Source organism: Phocoena sinus, chromosome 6 (genome assembly GCF_008692025.1).
Source record: "Phocoena sinus isolate mPhoSin1 chromosome 6, mPhoSin1.pri, whole genome shotgun sequence".
Classification (NCBI taxonomy): domain Eukaryota; kingdom Metazoa; phylum Chordata; class Mammalia; order Artiodactyla; family Phocoenidae; genus Phocoena; species Phocoena sinus.
Genome location: NC_045768.1, coordinates 70378863 through 70395079, shown reverse-complemented (window position 1 = coordinate 70395079; position 16217 = coordinate 70378863). Strand labels below are relative to the sequence as shown.

Here is a 16217-nt window from a genome sequence, read left to right as displayed (position 1 = left end):
AGAAATATCCTGCTTAGAAACACAATTCATAAATGTAGCAGGAATGTCAAAAGACAGAATGAAAAAGGAGATGTTGTTTCCTCATTGATGCATGTTTTTCTTGAAGGAACTACATGGCTACCTAATTAGATAATTTACTGTTCAGAATATATTCCCCAGAAATTTGGTAATGTTTTCTACCTCTTGAGTGATCTTAACAAATACAATTATTCCTTTATAAGAAAATACCCATTTTAACAGCACTTCAATAAATAATTTAAATCAAGTAAGACAAGCTTTGGTGAGGCTGTTTGACTGTAAAACTAGAATGGGATAAGGTAGAGCAGCACATAAAAATCAACAGGTAAAGTGTTTGTTATTGATTTTAAAACCTCAATCTCACAAAGTAAGGCATATTCATGTTAACCAGATGTATATATTATTATCAAAAGAATAAAAGTATTTAACTTCAGTTGCTACCCAGACACACCAATACTGAGCCACTACATTTGGTCTGTGACATACACAGACTCCTCCCACATTCCCAGAAGAAAAACCATTTGTACTTAGTGTTAGAGACCCCCAAAGCCACTCAATGTCCCACTGTTTATAAATAAGAAATCATAGGCTTCAGTTGTCTGTCAATAGTAATCTTGTTTGCACAGTATAAATTTTCTACTATTCCTGTCCCCTGACAAATAGTGACTGGAAGACAAGAAGGGAGGGCTTATAGAGGACACATTTTTAAAGTAAAATGACACTCATCACTTTGTAGGTGCTTTCTGGACATTTAAAACTCTCTTTCTCCTTCCACCCTCCTTCCGTCCCCCCCTCATTCTCTCTCCAGCTTAGTCTATCTCTCTCTTCCCCTCTCCCCCCACTCCCCCTTCCCATGAGGATAACATTAGCTTGAAAGCTGACAATTCAGTCACATCTCAAGCAACCATTTACTCTGTTATTTAATAGGAAGGGGGAAAACCCTGTTACCATAACAACTCACATCACATGGTAATTATGGAGTTTCTAAAATACAGCAAACAATACTTTTCACAGTGTTTTCTAAGGGGAATGTGTAATAAGCACAGATACCACTTCTCACAATTATTATTCAAAATTTTCATCTAATTGTTTCATATTGCATGAATGTTAACATACTCCATGTTTTTCATAAGAAATATGTTTTTAAATAAAGAAGGAACTGAAAGAAAAGGGCAAATGATGGGTTATATCACATGTACTTTTGGGCATCTAGGGAAAAAATGTAAAGAAGGCAGAAGAAATAAATTAATTTATAAGGCAAAACAAATCAAATGGTGATCAATTTCAAAAGAAAGAAAGAAGAAAAAAGACTTCATTCAGAGTAGTGCTGCCAATAAGCTTTATATAAAGGCTTCTCTGACACAAAAATGAAAAAGAGCTCATTACCTAATGTTGAGGCATAAATATGGTTGGGTAGCAGCAGGATCAGGAAAATTTGCATGTGTCCAAAGATGGAGGAAATAATGAAGCAAGGCTGCCATTCTCATCCACGGACAAATCAGTATCATCCAATTTAGGTGAGAGTATCATGTCAGAGTTAGAAATGCCAAAGGATGACAAGACAGTCAGCAACTTTCAGGGAAAGAAACTGTCATTCACCTTCAGCTTCTTCATCAACAGGAGCCAAGTTAGTCTCAGGATGAGAAATAGTTATAAATCAGGGCAGAACGGCTTCCCTGGTGGCGCAGTGGTTGAGAGTCCGCCTGCCGATGCAGGGGACAGGGGTTCATGCCCCGGTCCGGGAAGATCCCACATGCCGCAGAGCCAGGAATACTAAGCACTGGCACAACACATGACCAAAACAAACTCCCTGATTTTATAAAATTTACACTTTAAAAAAGGAGAGAGACACGCTAATTGTCATGTATGCTGTGCCACCCAAATCCCCACTTCAGGATCAGTAGGGATAGATGGATAGATAAATAGCTTCATGTATTAAATAAATTGAATTCATAGTTATAAACATTCCTAAAGAAAACTCCAAGCCCAGAATTTTCACTAGAAAATTCTACTGTTCATTTTAGGAAAAATTATTTATTAGGATAGCATTATCCTGATAACACATCAGGCAAAGGTATTACAAGGAAACTACAGAACCATAACCTTCATAGGTGCAAAGATGCAAAAATCCTTAACAAAATATTATTAGCAAATCAAATTCAGCAATAAATAAATAGGATACTTCATTATAATCAAGTGGAGTTTATCCTAGGAATGCAGATTTGGTTCACATTAGAAAATCAATCAAAATAATTCATCATATGAGGCTTCCCTGGTGGTGCAGTGGTTGAGAGTCCGCCTGCCGATGCAGGGGACACGGGTTCGTGCCCTGGTCCGGGAAGATCCCACATGCCGTGGAGCGGCTGGGCCCGTGAGCCATGGCCACTGAACCTGCGCGTCTGGAGCCTGTGCTCCGCAACGGGAGGGGCCACAACAGTGAGAGGCCCGCATACCGCAAAAAAAAAAAAATAATAATAATAAAATAATTCATATCAACAAGCCAAAAAAGTATACAATCATTTCAATAAATGTAGGGAAAAAATATTTGACAAAATTAAACATCTATTTGTAATAAACACCCTTAGCAATTTAGGAATAAAAGGAAACTTCATCAACCTAATACAGGATATCTACAAAATCTCTACACTAAAATAAACTAAATATAACATCATATTTAATATTAAGACACTGAATGCTTTCCCCCAAGACTGTTAACAAGATAAAAATTTCTTCTCTCACCACTGCTATTCAACCACACCAAAGGGTCCTACACAGTGCAATCAGGCAAGAAAAAGAAATCAAAGGCATACAGATCCAAGAGAAAAACAGTATGACAATCTATATTCATAGGCAACATTACAATGAAAAACAAAAAGAATCTACAAAAAAGCTACAAGAAAATATAAGTGGGTTTAGTAAGGCCATAAAAAAGTATCAATAACATGTTTATATTCTAGCAATAAGCAGTTGGAAATTAAGACAAACCAAAAAACAGTCTAATCGCACTAGCATAAAAATACTTAGGGATATGCAATACTTATAAAATTTAACAAAATATGTGCAAGATTTGTAGTAAGAAAACAATAAAACATGATCTAAGATAATAGAGAAATATACCTTGTGCATGGGTTGAAAACTTAATATTATTAAGATGTCAATTCTCTCCCAAATTGATCTACAAATTCAATTTGCATTTCTACCAAAATTACAGCAGGGTTTTTTGGTAGCTTCTCAAAGCTGATTTGAAATTTATGTGGAGGGCTTCCCTGGTGGCACAGTGGTTAAGAATCCGCCTGCCAATGCAGGGGACACGTGTTCGAGCCCTGGTCCAGGAAGATCCCACATGCCGTGGAACAACTAAGCCCATGCACCACAACTACTGAGCCTGAGCTCTAAAGCGCGCACACCACAACTACTGAAGCCCGTGTGCCACAACTACTGAGCCTGTGTGCCACAACCACTGAAGCCCATGTGCCTAGAGCCCATGCTCTGCAACAAGAGAAGCCACTGCAATGAGAAGCCCACACACCGCAACGAAGAGTAGCCCCCGATTGCCGCAACTAAGGAAAGCCCATGCACAGCAATGAAGACCCAACACAGCCATAAATAAATAAATAAAATTTATGTGGAAAAGCAAAGGGCTTAAGACAGCCGAATTTAAACCAAAGTTGGAAGATTCATATTACTTGATTTCAAGACTTATTATAAAGCAACAGTAGTGAAACTGTGTGGTTTTGATGAAAGTCTACACACTTAGAACAATGAAACAAAATTAAGTACAGAAATAGACCCATACATATATGGACAAATGATTTTTTTTTTTTTTTTTTTTTTGTGGTACGCGGGCCTCTCACTGTGGTGGCTTCTCCCATTGCGGAGCACAGGCTCCTGACGCGCAGGCTCAGCGGCCATGGCTCACGGGCCTAGCCGCTCCGCGGCATGTAGGATCTTCCTGGACCCGGGCACGAACCCGTGTCCCCTGCATCGGCAGGTGGGCTCTCAACCACTGCGCCACCAGGGAAGCCCGACAAATGATTTTTTGACAAAGGTGCCTAGATGAAGAAAGGATGGTATACTCAACAAGTATAACTCATACCTTATGAAAAATTAACTCAAATAATCATAGGCTAAAATGTAAATCTTAAACCATAAAGCTTCTTCTACAAGAAAACTCAGGCAATCCATCAAGTGATTAATGGATAAACTATATATGATATATTCATACAATGGAATATTATTCAGTTGTAAAAAGGAATGAACTACTGATACATACTATAGTACATATAAATCTTGAAAACATTATACTAAGTAAAAAAACCCATACCAAAAAACCCACATATTGCATGATCCCATTTATATGTCTAAAACTGGCAAAACTACACAGAAAGAAAGTGGATTCATGGTTGCTGAAGGCTGGGATGTGAGGAAAATGGAGAGTGACTGCTAATGGGTACAGAGTTTCTTTACATTATGATGAAAATATTCTAAAATTGATTGTGGTGATGGCTATGCAGCTCTGTGCATATACTAAAACCACTGACTTGCACACATTAAATGAGTGAATTTTACGGTACATAAATTATACCTCATTTTTTTTTAATTAAAAAAAAAGAGAACACGGGGGAAAAAAAAGCAGAAAAACTTTGAGACTTGGGTTAGGACAAAAAGCAAGAACCATAAAAAAACTTGAGAAATTCTTCAAAACTAAAGATCTTCTCTTCAAAAGACAAATGAAAAGACAAGTTACAGAGTAGGTAAACACATGTGCAAAACACATTCCTAATTAAAAAAACTTATATCCAGAATATATAAAGAACTCTCATTTGAAAACAAAAAACCTGGATTAAAAATGGGCAAAAGAACTGAACACTCTATGGAAGAAAAACTATGAATGGTGAATAAATATATGAAAAGATGTTCAACATCAGCAGTCATTAAAAAAAAAAACACGAATTAAAAACCACAAAAGGGAAACCACTAACCACTATGAGAACTGCTAAATTTAAAAAGCTGACCATATTGAGCACTGGCAAGGAAGGCAGAGCAACCAGAACTCCCTTACATTGCCAGTGGGCACTCAGAATGGGACAGTCACTAGAAAAACAGTCGGGTAGTTTCTTATATTCACTCACCAAAAGACCTAGCAATCCCATTCTTAGGTAGTTATTTACTCAAAAGAAATGAAAACAGATGTCCACACATACACCTGTATGATAATGTTTATAGCCGCTTTAGTCGTAATCTGGGAAAAGTAGAAACAACCCAAAGGTCCATCAATGGGTAAATTAATACACAGATTGAAATAATGACGACAGCCTTTTTAAAAACAAAAAGACTCAGAACAGAGCAGTGATGGGAACCAAAGCAAAGTCTGAAGAAACTTCAGCTGGAAAAATACCAAAGGGACTGCAACAAAAGAAACACTAGAAGAAAGGAGGAGAGTTAGGAAATACTAGAGTCATCCTGGAAAAAACCAAAGGTATTTTAAAATTGTTCTCTGATTGCCCTGGGATGGTACAAGGTAGTTCAAGAACTGGGTAATCATACTTCCTGGGTTCAATTTCCAGGCTCCTCTACTTACCTGTGTCATGCACATTAACAGTACCAACCTCATAGTGTGAATATAGAGATTAAATGAATTAATATATGCATGGCAAATTTTGAAGCATCTGAGCTGGTTATTAGCTATTATTATTGCAATTGTTATACTTATTAACTAGCTCTTAAAATTCTTATTATTTGTTGTCAGACAGTCTGAGAAACTGCATGGCTCATTTTCTATCTCTTTTTTTAAAAAATGGATTATAGTGAGCAGAAAATGAATCCAAACAAAATCCTACCATAGATTTGGCTGAATTCTGTCTAATGTGTCTTCCAATTGACTCCTAAAATTATGATCTTTTCTCATCTCTTGAAACTTTCTAAGCATTCTAAAATACAAGCAACAAGTATCATAACCCAAATATTTTCTCTGTTCACATCTAAGGTACACCTCATAAGTTCTGATTCCATTTTCTGAACTTATTAGGTGTCTTCTGCTACCTCCACATTAACACTTTTTTTGTTTCTTTTCTGATGGTACTTTTAAAATTAGGCTTCCATTAATACTTAACAATTTGGTTACCCATGTTAAGTCCACAGCTTTAAAACCCAAAAAGGTACCAAATCTCTCTCTTCTCCATACCAACAAATAATATGCTAGGGAGAACAAATCTAGAAATTACCTATGCTTTTTCCTCTTTTATGAAATTAAACCTCTCTTCTTCCCAGAGAAACAGTGCTCTCCCCAGATCTTTCTTCCCTCCTTGGTTAAATAAAGACACTGTATTAGACAAAAAAGGTTCTGAACCAAATATTTACATAATTTCAATTCTAACTAAATATATAAAACTAATATGGGTGGCTAGGATAGAGGTGGGTCTATAAAATCTGGCTATGCTGGGACTTCCCCGGCAGTCCAGTGGTTAAGACTCTACACTTCCACTGTAGCAGGCACAGGTTCAATCCCTGGTCAGGGAACGAAGATCCCTCATGCCATGCACGTGCAAGGCCAAAAAACAAATAAACAAAAAACCTGGCTATGCTAATTGGTGGCAATTGGTATGACACAGAATATGATCAAATCAAATCAGTGATGCCAAGATTTATAAATTATGTCTCAAAATAAGATTTAATACAAACATACTGTAGAAGCACTATTTTTACCTCATATCCTTTAAAATTTTTTACAATTTATATATTTTCATGTATAATTTGTATATAACTTATGTTTAAATTATGTAAAATAAACCTCTTTGCCATGATATTTTGTTTTGTTATTCATTCATACATTTTAATTTATATATCACTGAATGAGTAACTGTCATAAAATTTTAAAAAACAACAAAAAAACAAATTTCCCAAGTGCTTTACAACTTCCCTCTTCCCTCTCGTATTGCTACCATCTGCAACGATCAGATTTCTAGCAGAAAATAACGTAACTTTATTTTAAAAGGGTGGTCTAAAAGAAAAATTAAATAAACACTAAAACTATAGGCTTTTTTTTCCCCTAAACTCTATTATTTACTGTTAATTCCCAATATTCACAAAATATAAACACTGGTGCTCTACATACTTTCAAAGGATCACAATTAAGAAACAGGCAAAATTATTTCTTTAAATAATAAATTGGTATTTATTCTGAAATATGGAAGTTAAATACTGATGAAATAAACCAAATTCCAAGATACTACTCCTTAATAGGCTGAACAGTGGGGAAGCATGCCAGTTTCTTTGAGAAATACCTCAAAATATTTTAGTATTCAGTTGGCTCAACTATTCTGGTTGTCTTTAAAAGCCACTTAAATTAATTATGATAAAGAGAAAAATAATTCCCAAACACACACTAAATCTCATGGGCATAAAGTGAAGGAGGGAAACCCCAAAACATATATAAGCAAGAAGAACGTGTTACAGAGCATGGGAAGGCACCTACCTCATGCACTAGAGCAAGTGAAGTCTGCTTGAAACTTCGCCCTCTATTGGCCATCAGTCTATTCAATGGTTTGCCATCTTTACTCTGATACATTGAAATATCATAACAAAATAGCATACCACCTTAAAAAAAATAAAAACATTGCTTATGGAAAAACTCATTAATTAGGGTCTCAGTAATCCATATTCAATCAATCTGTATAGAGAGATTTAGAAATTAAAAGAATATGCTAAACTAATTATGATTTTTAACTGTGAATAAAAAAAGAGCTATTGAAATGATCACTTACTGACAAGCCTTATTCATTTGTAAATAAAAGAGAAAATTTCAAATCATGTCTTATTTTAAATTTTGTGAACTGTTACTTCTAGAAATTCTATTAAGCTTTTCTTTAAAAACAAATTTCAATGAAAGAGAAATGCTTGTGCATGTCAGTCTTTGTGAACTCCTGAATAATATGGGTTCCTTTAGTTTCTACCCATAAGTGGACTAGTTTTCCTTCATACCCGCACTCACATACATTCAGTCTCCCTTTTTTCCTCCCTTTTCTAACATACTTTGGGGGAATTTTTGCAACTATGCTCGTGGAAGAGACTGGCCTTTACTATTCTCTTCTTCTACTTGGTGTCAAGATTATGCTGATCTCAATCAAGAGTGTTCTCTTCTTTTTTTTTTTTCTCGGTTGAAGTTTATAAAGACCACTGTTATTTCTCCCTTAAGTTTTTTGAGGACTTCACCAAGGAAGCCATCTGCACCTAGGTTTTCTTTGTGGGAAGGTTGCTACAGATTCAATTTCTTTAATACATATCAAACTATTCATATAGTCAATTTCTCCTTCTGTCAGTTTTGCAAAGTTTTATATTTTGACGAATTTCTACATCTCATCTAAACTGTGAAATTCATTGGCTAAAAGTTCTTCAAAATATTCTTTAATGTTTTGAATGCTGTAGGGCCTGAAGTGATGTCTCCTTTGTTGTTCCTGATACAGGTGATCTATATTTCTCTATTTTTTTGTCCAGCCTTACAACAGCTTTATCAATTTTCTTAAACTTTTTTTTTTAACTAGCAGCGTTTTTTATTTATTTTTAATTTTTATTTATTTTTGGCTGTGTTGGGTCTTTGTTGCTGTGCGTGGGCTTTCTCTAGTTGTGGTGAGCAGGGGCTACTCTTCGTCGTGGTGCACAGGCTTCTCATTTCAGTGGCTTCTCTTATTGTGGAGTAAGGACTCTAGGAGCAGAGGCTTCAGTACCTGCAGCACGTGGGCTCAGTAGTTGTGGCACGTGGACTCTAGGGCCCGTGGGCTTCAGTACTTGTGGCGCACAGGCTCAGTAGTCATGGCTCGCAGGCTCTAGAGCGCATGCTCAGTAGTTGTGGTGCACGGGCTTAGTTGCTCCGTGGCGTGTGGGGTCTTCCCAGAGCAGGGATGGAACCTGTGTCCCCTGCACTGACAGGCAGATTCTTAACCACTTCACCACCAGGGAAGTCCTCATTAAACTTTTCAAAGAATAACCTTTGGCTTTGCTTATTTTCTTTATTTCCTGTGTTTCCTATTGCACTGATTTTTAATCCTATCTTTATTATTCCTTCCTTTATCATTTCTTTAAGTTTAATTTGCTGTTCTTCTCCAAGTTTCTTGAAATAGAAGCTTAAACTATAATTGTTTTCCTTTCTTCTTTTTTCAGTATATGCATTCAGGGTACAAATTTCCTACTAACACTGTTGTTGTTGTTGTTTCTTACAGGTAAAGCAGATAATTTTTAATGAAATGGAAATTATAAGACTTCAAAATATTTTTTTTTCCCACCACCACCACCCCCAACCCTCGCTTTCTCTCCTTGGTGTCCATGTTTGTTCTCTACTTCTGTCTCTATTTCTGCCTTGCAAACTGGTCCATCTGTGCCATTTTTTCTAGATTCCACATATATGCGTTAATATATGATATTTGTTTTTCTCTTTCTTACTTCACTCTGTATGACAGTCTCTAGGTCCATCCATGTCTATACAAATGACCCAATTTCGTTCCTTTTTATGGCTGAGTAATATTCCGTTGTATATACGTACCACATCTTCTTTATCCATTCGTCTGTCGATGGACATTTAGGTTGCTTCCATGACCTGGCTATTGTAAACAGTGCTGCAATGAACATTGGGGTGTATGTATCTTTTTGAATTATGGTTTTCTCTGGGTGTATGCCCAGTAGTGGGATTGCTGGGTCATACGGTAATTCTATTTTTAAGGTTTTTTTATTTATTTATTTTTGCGGTACGTGGGCCTCTCACTGTTGTGGCCTCTCCCGTTGCGGAGCACAGGCTCTGGACGTGCAGGCTCAGCGGCCATGGCTCACGGGCCTAGCTGCTCCGCAGCATGTGGGATCTTCCCGGACCAGGGCACGAACCTGCGTCCCCTGCATCAGCAGGCAGACTCTCAACCACTGCACCACCAGGGAAGCCCCCTCCAGTTCCATTTTTTTCCCTCAAGATTGCTTTGGCTTTTCGGGGTCTTTTGTGTCTCCATACAAATTTTAAGATTTTTTGTTCTAGTTCTGTAAAAAATGCCATTAGTAATTTGATAGGGATTGCGTTGAATCTGTAGATTGCTTTCGGTAGTATAGTCATTTTCACAATATTGATTCTTCCAATCCAAGAACATGGTATATTTCTCCATTTGTTTGTGTCATCTTTGATTTCTTTCATCAGTGTCTTATAGTTTTCTGAGTACAGGTTTTTTACCTCCTTCAGTAGGTTTATTCCTACATATTTTATTCTTTTTGTTGTAATGGTGAATGGGATTGTTTCCTTAATTTCTCTTTCTAATCTTTCGTTGTTAGTGTGTAGGAATGCTAGAGATTTCTGTTCATTAATTTTGTATCCTGCAACTTTACTGAATTCATTGATTAGTTCTAGTAGTTTTCTGGTGGCATCCTTAGGATTATCTGTGTACAGTACATGTCATCTGCAAACAGTAACAGTTTTACTACTTCTTTTCCAATTTGTATTCCTGTTATTTCTTTTTCTTCTCTGATTGCCGTGGCTAAGACTTCCAAAACTATGTTGAACAATAGTGACAAGAGTGGACATCCTTGTTGTATTCCTAATCTTAGAGGAAATGTTTTCAGTTTTTCACCATTGAGAATGATGTTTGCTGTGGGTTTGCTGTATATGTCCTTTATTATGTTCAGGTAGGTTCCCTCTATGCCCACTTTCTGAAGAGTTTTTATCACCTATTAACACTATTTTAGCTGCATCCCACAAGTTGTAATTTGGCATATTTTCATTATCATTCAGTTCAAAATATTTTCTGATTTCCATTTTGATTTTTTTCTTTGATCCATGGAAGATTTATAAGTGTACTGTTCAATTTCCAGGCGAGTGGATAAATTCTAGTTATCTTTTTGTTATTTAGTTTAGCTTAATCACATTGTTATCAGAGGACAGACTCAATGACTTCAATATTTTGAAATTTGTTGAAACGTATGGTCTGCTATATGACCATTTTGATAAGTTTCCAATGTACAGTTAAAGAGCATGCAAATTCTATCACTATAAGATACAATGTTCCATATGTCACTTAAGTAAAGTTTATTCATAGTATTATTCATATATTTTGTGAACCTGATTTTTTTGTCTGCTTGTTCATCATACCATTGAAAAAGCTGTTTAAGAGTTTTCCGCTATTATTGTGGATTTGGCTATTTAGTTAGTTCTGCTAATTTTGGGGGGGGGCAGTTCGCGGGCCTCTCACTGTTGTGGCCTCTCCCATTGTGGAGCACATCTGGACGCGCAGGCTCAGTGGGATCTTCCCGGACCGGGGCACGAACCCGTGTCCCCTGCATCAGCAGGCGGACTCTCAACCACTGCGCCACCAGGGAAGCCCAGTTCTGCTCATTTTTGTCATATAGTTTGAAACTCTGTTATTTTGGCACATTGATTAGAATTGTGATACTTTTCTAATGGACTGACTTCTTTATCTCCATGAAATATTCCCTTCATTTCTAGCTTCTTCCTTTTTCATATGTCTAGCACTTTTTCACTGGACAGTGTATGAAAGAATCACAGAAAGTCTAAATGATATTATTATTTTTTTAATCAGAGGATTTTCTCCTCTGTTAGGCAGACAGAGTGAAGAACAGATCATCTCAGGTGAATGAGGGATTTAACTGAGTTAGGCTTGACTATAGCTTTGGTAAATCTCAGTCTACCTCTGTTTCAACCCTGTTCCTAAGGCATACCTCCTCAAGATTTTCAACTGACAGTCTAATCGGTCTTTGACTCTTCAATACAGAAAGATTATGGGAGATTCAGAGATTTGTATCTGTCCTCAGAAGTTTTCAGCTTAGCTTTTAACTTCCCACAAAGCTGCAAAATTTGACAAATATCTTAAGGGAGAAACAGGTTGTGTGTTTGAAGGGTCTCAAGTCCCCAGTCTTGTCACTCAGGTTACCACATAAATGTCATGATCTCTGTTGGCTTCTCTGCCTCCTGCACCAGCCTCTTGTTAAGGTCAAGCCTGAATTTCAGCCTCTATCTGAGGCCAACATTAGTAAGTGCATCCAGGTGAAAAGAGCTGTAGATCTCAGTATCAATTCACTACTTGCGTGCTTTGTTTTCAGGCCCATTCTCCTAGCCAGTCTTTGTTTCCTAAGCAACACAAGACTGGAGATTTCACTGCCTCTCAGAAGCATCAGCCTAGTTCTTTAACTTTCAGCGCAAACTCAAAAGTCACTAAATTGCTTATGAGGAAAATCTCCAGTTTGTCACCTGTATTAGAATCTTGAGAGAAACAAAACCAACAGGATATATATAGGTACAGATATGTAAATAAGCAAGAGGAGATTTATTATGGGAATTGACTCCCAAGATTTTTGAGGCTGAGAAGTCCCATGATCTGCTGTCTGCAAACTGGAGAACCAGGAAAGCCTGTGGTGCAATTCAGTCTGAGTCAGAAAGCCCAAGAACCAGGAGCACCAATGTCCAAAGGCAGGAGAAGATGGATCTCCCCGCTCAAGCAAAGAGAGCAAATTCACCCTTCCTCTACCTTTTTGTTCTATTCAGGTCTTCAATGGATTGGATGTTGCCCACCCACACTGCTCAGGGTGATCTTCTTTACTCAGTCTACTGATCCAAACGCTAACCTCTTCTGGAAACACACTCAGAAATAATACTTACCAGTTATCTGAGCATCACTTAGACCAATGAAGATGACACATAAAATTAATCATCACGTCAGCCTAGTCCCATGAAACCACTAAAAGCTTTACTGGTTTCTCTATCCTCCAACAGGCCTCTTCCTGGGCCAATACCCAATCCCAGCCCACAACCAGAATCAGTGAATATCTCCCATGGGGTAGGGGCTGGGGCGTGGGACAGGTCCATAGGGAACAATCTAAAATGTTCTCTCCATTCCATAACTTCAGTCTATTCTTTGTTTTATCTATGTCTTTGTTTCTACAGTTCTCTGATGGCTTTAAAATGTGATTCATTTTTGTAATTTATCCAGCTGTGTCTAGACCTTAGCAGTAGCAGCAATGCCTTTCCATGCCCTATTACACCCTACTTGGAAGAGAAACTTAAATCATCACATTAAAATCCTGTACCGTGATACTATGTATTGTGCTTACCCGCAAGGCCAGGTTTCAAACCCGGTTGCTTGTTTGTTTCATACATTTTCAACATAAAATTGGGGATTCCTGCTACAGTCTTTCCTTGATCTAAGCGGGCACCTCCTTTTAATGCAGAGTGATACACCCCACGGGGCATATTCACCATTTCTTGCTTCACAAGTGATGTAAAAAATTCCTCCAAAGCTGAAAGAAATAAAAGGAGACCAAAAGTAGAGTGAATATAGTATGCTAGAAGAGAAACATTCATTCTTCACTCATACACACACACACCAACAACAACAACTTAGCTATATTTCATGTCAAATTTCACAAAGTAAAAAAACAATTCTTGATTCCCAGCCCTTTTGTAGTCTTCCCCAAACCAGAATATGGCACCCAGTAACTCAAGCTTAAAAACTTAGTCATTCTTAATTCCTCTCTTTCTCACACTCCTTATATGTAGCAAGTAGTTTTAGATCTACCTTTAAAAATATATGTCAAATCCATCAGTTTCTCTCCATTTTCACTGCTACTTGCGCAGTCATTATCTTCTCTCTTCCTCATCTGGATAAATTTAAAAACTAGTTCTTGGTTTCTTCTCCTCATGACCACTCCTCTAAACCATCCTCTACCCAGAAAGAAGCTAGAGTTTTATGTCATTTCCTTCCCTAACATCTTTCAATGCTTCTTCACTGTACATAGAATAACGTCAAGACGTCTGACAATGATCAAGGCCTTCTATGACCTAGCCCCTGACTCTCCCTGTGACCTCATCTCTACCACCCACCTTCCTTCCTAGTTGTGTTAAAGACACACTTCCACAAGCCCTTTTTGTCCATTCCTCAATAACACAAAGTTCATATCTAAGTCAAGGCCACTGCACTTGCCATTTCTTCCACCTGGAACACACTAATCCCCAATGTCCACGTGACTGGCACCTTCCTGTCATTTAGATATTTTCAGAGAGGCCCTTTATGACTATCCACCATTCGGCAGTAATATCAGTACACTTATTTTAAAAAATTAATTCATTATTTCTTTGTTTGTGTTCCTTCTAATTAAGCCCAAGCTCTTTATTGCTTGACATCTTCACTTATTATAAGGTAATGCAGTAATGTGGGATCAGAAGACAATAGGGTATCCAAACAAAATACCTGATTAGCACTATAGGTTTATATTCAAGTGTTATTTTCCTAAGGACCACTAGAGGTTGCCCAATGCAGAAATAAAAACAACAAAAATTAAAGCTAAACAAATCATATGGAAAACAAAAAAGGAAACTACCACAGGTGCCTCTTATTATAGGAACAAAAAGCAAGAGTCTGTCTACCTAAACTAGAATTTCATTCTGAATAGGTCTAAAAGTCTCCTTTAAATGACCACGATTAAATTAAAGGCAGAAGTACTCACTGGAACATGTATTATGTACCCAGTTCTGTCATTCCTATATAGAACTTTCCTAGGTGCAACAAAGCTTCTCCATTCAAAGCCCAGAGAACACCTATGTAGTATGTTTTCTATTCACCCCTCCAGATCCACACTCTCAACCCTACTCTGTGCCCCGGAAGAATAACCTTTCACAACTGCATCATCAGACTCCCTTGTCCTCTGGCTTTTAGTTGGCTTCATCCAATGGGAGACACTGGCAGGCGATCACAGGGTGCAAACAGAGGTGAGAGCATGTAATCCCCAGACACCCTCCTGCAGGACTGCCCCAGGTGGTCTGCATCCCTCTTTTGAAGGGCCTTGCTCCCCTTAGGAGCTTCTTATGACCCAGAAGCTCTCTCTTCTTCTCCTAACTGCTCCCTTCCCTTACCTCTTCAGGCTGAGGGACATTAACCATTCTTAGATGATTCACCATTGCTAGTGAATTTCCTTTAACCTTGACAACACACCTTTAAGCAGTCCCTTTATTAAACTCTCAATTACTCTCTCTGAATTTCCTGCGAAGACCCTGATCAACGCATCATCTAAATGAAAAGTGTGAGTAATATCCAACTTCAGGTCATACATTTCAATTCCTGTATGTACATGCACATGTACGACTGCTTCAAGCTTGGGAGGAGTATAGACTTTTCAGAATGGACCTAAGAATCATGCATTTGTGAGGAAAGAATTTCATGCTTTCTCAGAAGACACCCTATTCTGGTAAAAGCTGATACATGTCAAGAGATAAGTACACATCTACACGAAGACTAACCCAGGAATGAAAATTTGTCTACTTGTCAAGCTCTTCAGAGAATTAAGGATTATCAAATAATTCCAGCCCTGAGAGTAGTTTAAATGAAAGTAAAATACCATGAATGCAAAAACCCAAGAGGACTTTGAACTCTAAGGTTATTCTGGGATACAGAAGGAACTTTGGATAACTGATGGCTTTTTTCTTCCTTGGGCTTACTATTAACCACAGGGGAGGTCCTAGACTCTGAAGAGCCTTCAGGTAGGAAGTGGGGATGATCAGGAGAAAGAAAAAGGGAAGAAGTCCTTAAGGCTTGTTCTGGACATCAGGAGAAAAGAAAAGGTGGACTCTGTCTAAGTTGTACCGTTCAGTTTTCTCTAATGAAAGGAGGCAGGAATTTGGGACAGGAGCTTTGTCTAGCAAGAAATACTACTATATACTTGGCTGAATTCCTCAGGAATCTCCATGTGGGATGAAACCAAGGATAAAAACTTCTAACATTACAGGCTACTGAGATTATGACTGAGAAGATAAAGATGACATTTCTTGTGTTTATTGAACTTAATTTTGAGAAATTAAATTTTTACATCCATGAACATTCAGGGTAGATTTGGGACAGAATAAGGTAATAGATGCATGCTTGGGAAAATGTTGGCTACTATTGAATTAGAACAACTAGGTATAATTAGAATAATTTTTTAAAATGTCAAGGTCCTGTACGCTTTATATCAAAGCTGGAAAAAAAAATTGCTGAACGACCATACAAGTTAATCTATTTTTTAAAAGCATTAATGTATAGCTCTCAAATACTGGTACCACCCTTTCTTTAGTAAGAATATATTTCTAATGATGAAACTACCCAGGAAATTTCTGAAGATTCTAATGATCTTTTCAGTTATCTTATATAAATAAGCTAAAGAACCATTTGAATCAGTGACTTAAAGTC

General features: G+C 37.5%; 1 protein-coding gene across 8 annotated transcripts in view; it reads right to left on the bottom strand.

Moving 5' to 3' along the window:
• Positions 1 to 16217, bottom strand: part of FOCAD (focadhesin) — a 314089-nt gene that overhangs the window by 93116 nt on the left and 204756 nt on the right. For all 8 annotated transcript variants that reach the window (XR_004350331.1, XM_032634650.1, XM_032634653.1 and 5 more), the window contains 2 exons: positions 13111 to 13296; positions 7493 to 7614 (listed from right to left, as the gene is read on the bottom strand). Coding sequence is in view for 7 of the 8 variants with exons in the window: in XM_032634650.1 (XP_032490541.1) it covers positions 7493 to 7614; positions 13111 to 13296 (308 nt within the window). In the remaining variant the exon portion in view is untranslated. The remainder of the gene's footprint in view (positions 1 to 7492; positions 7615 to 13110; positions 13297 to 16217) is intronic.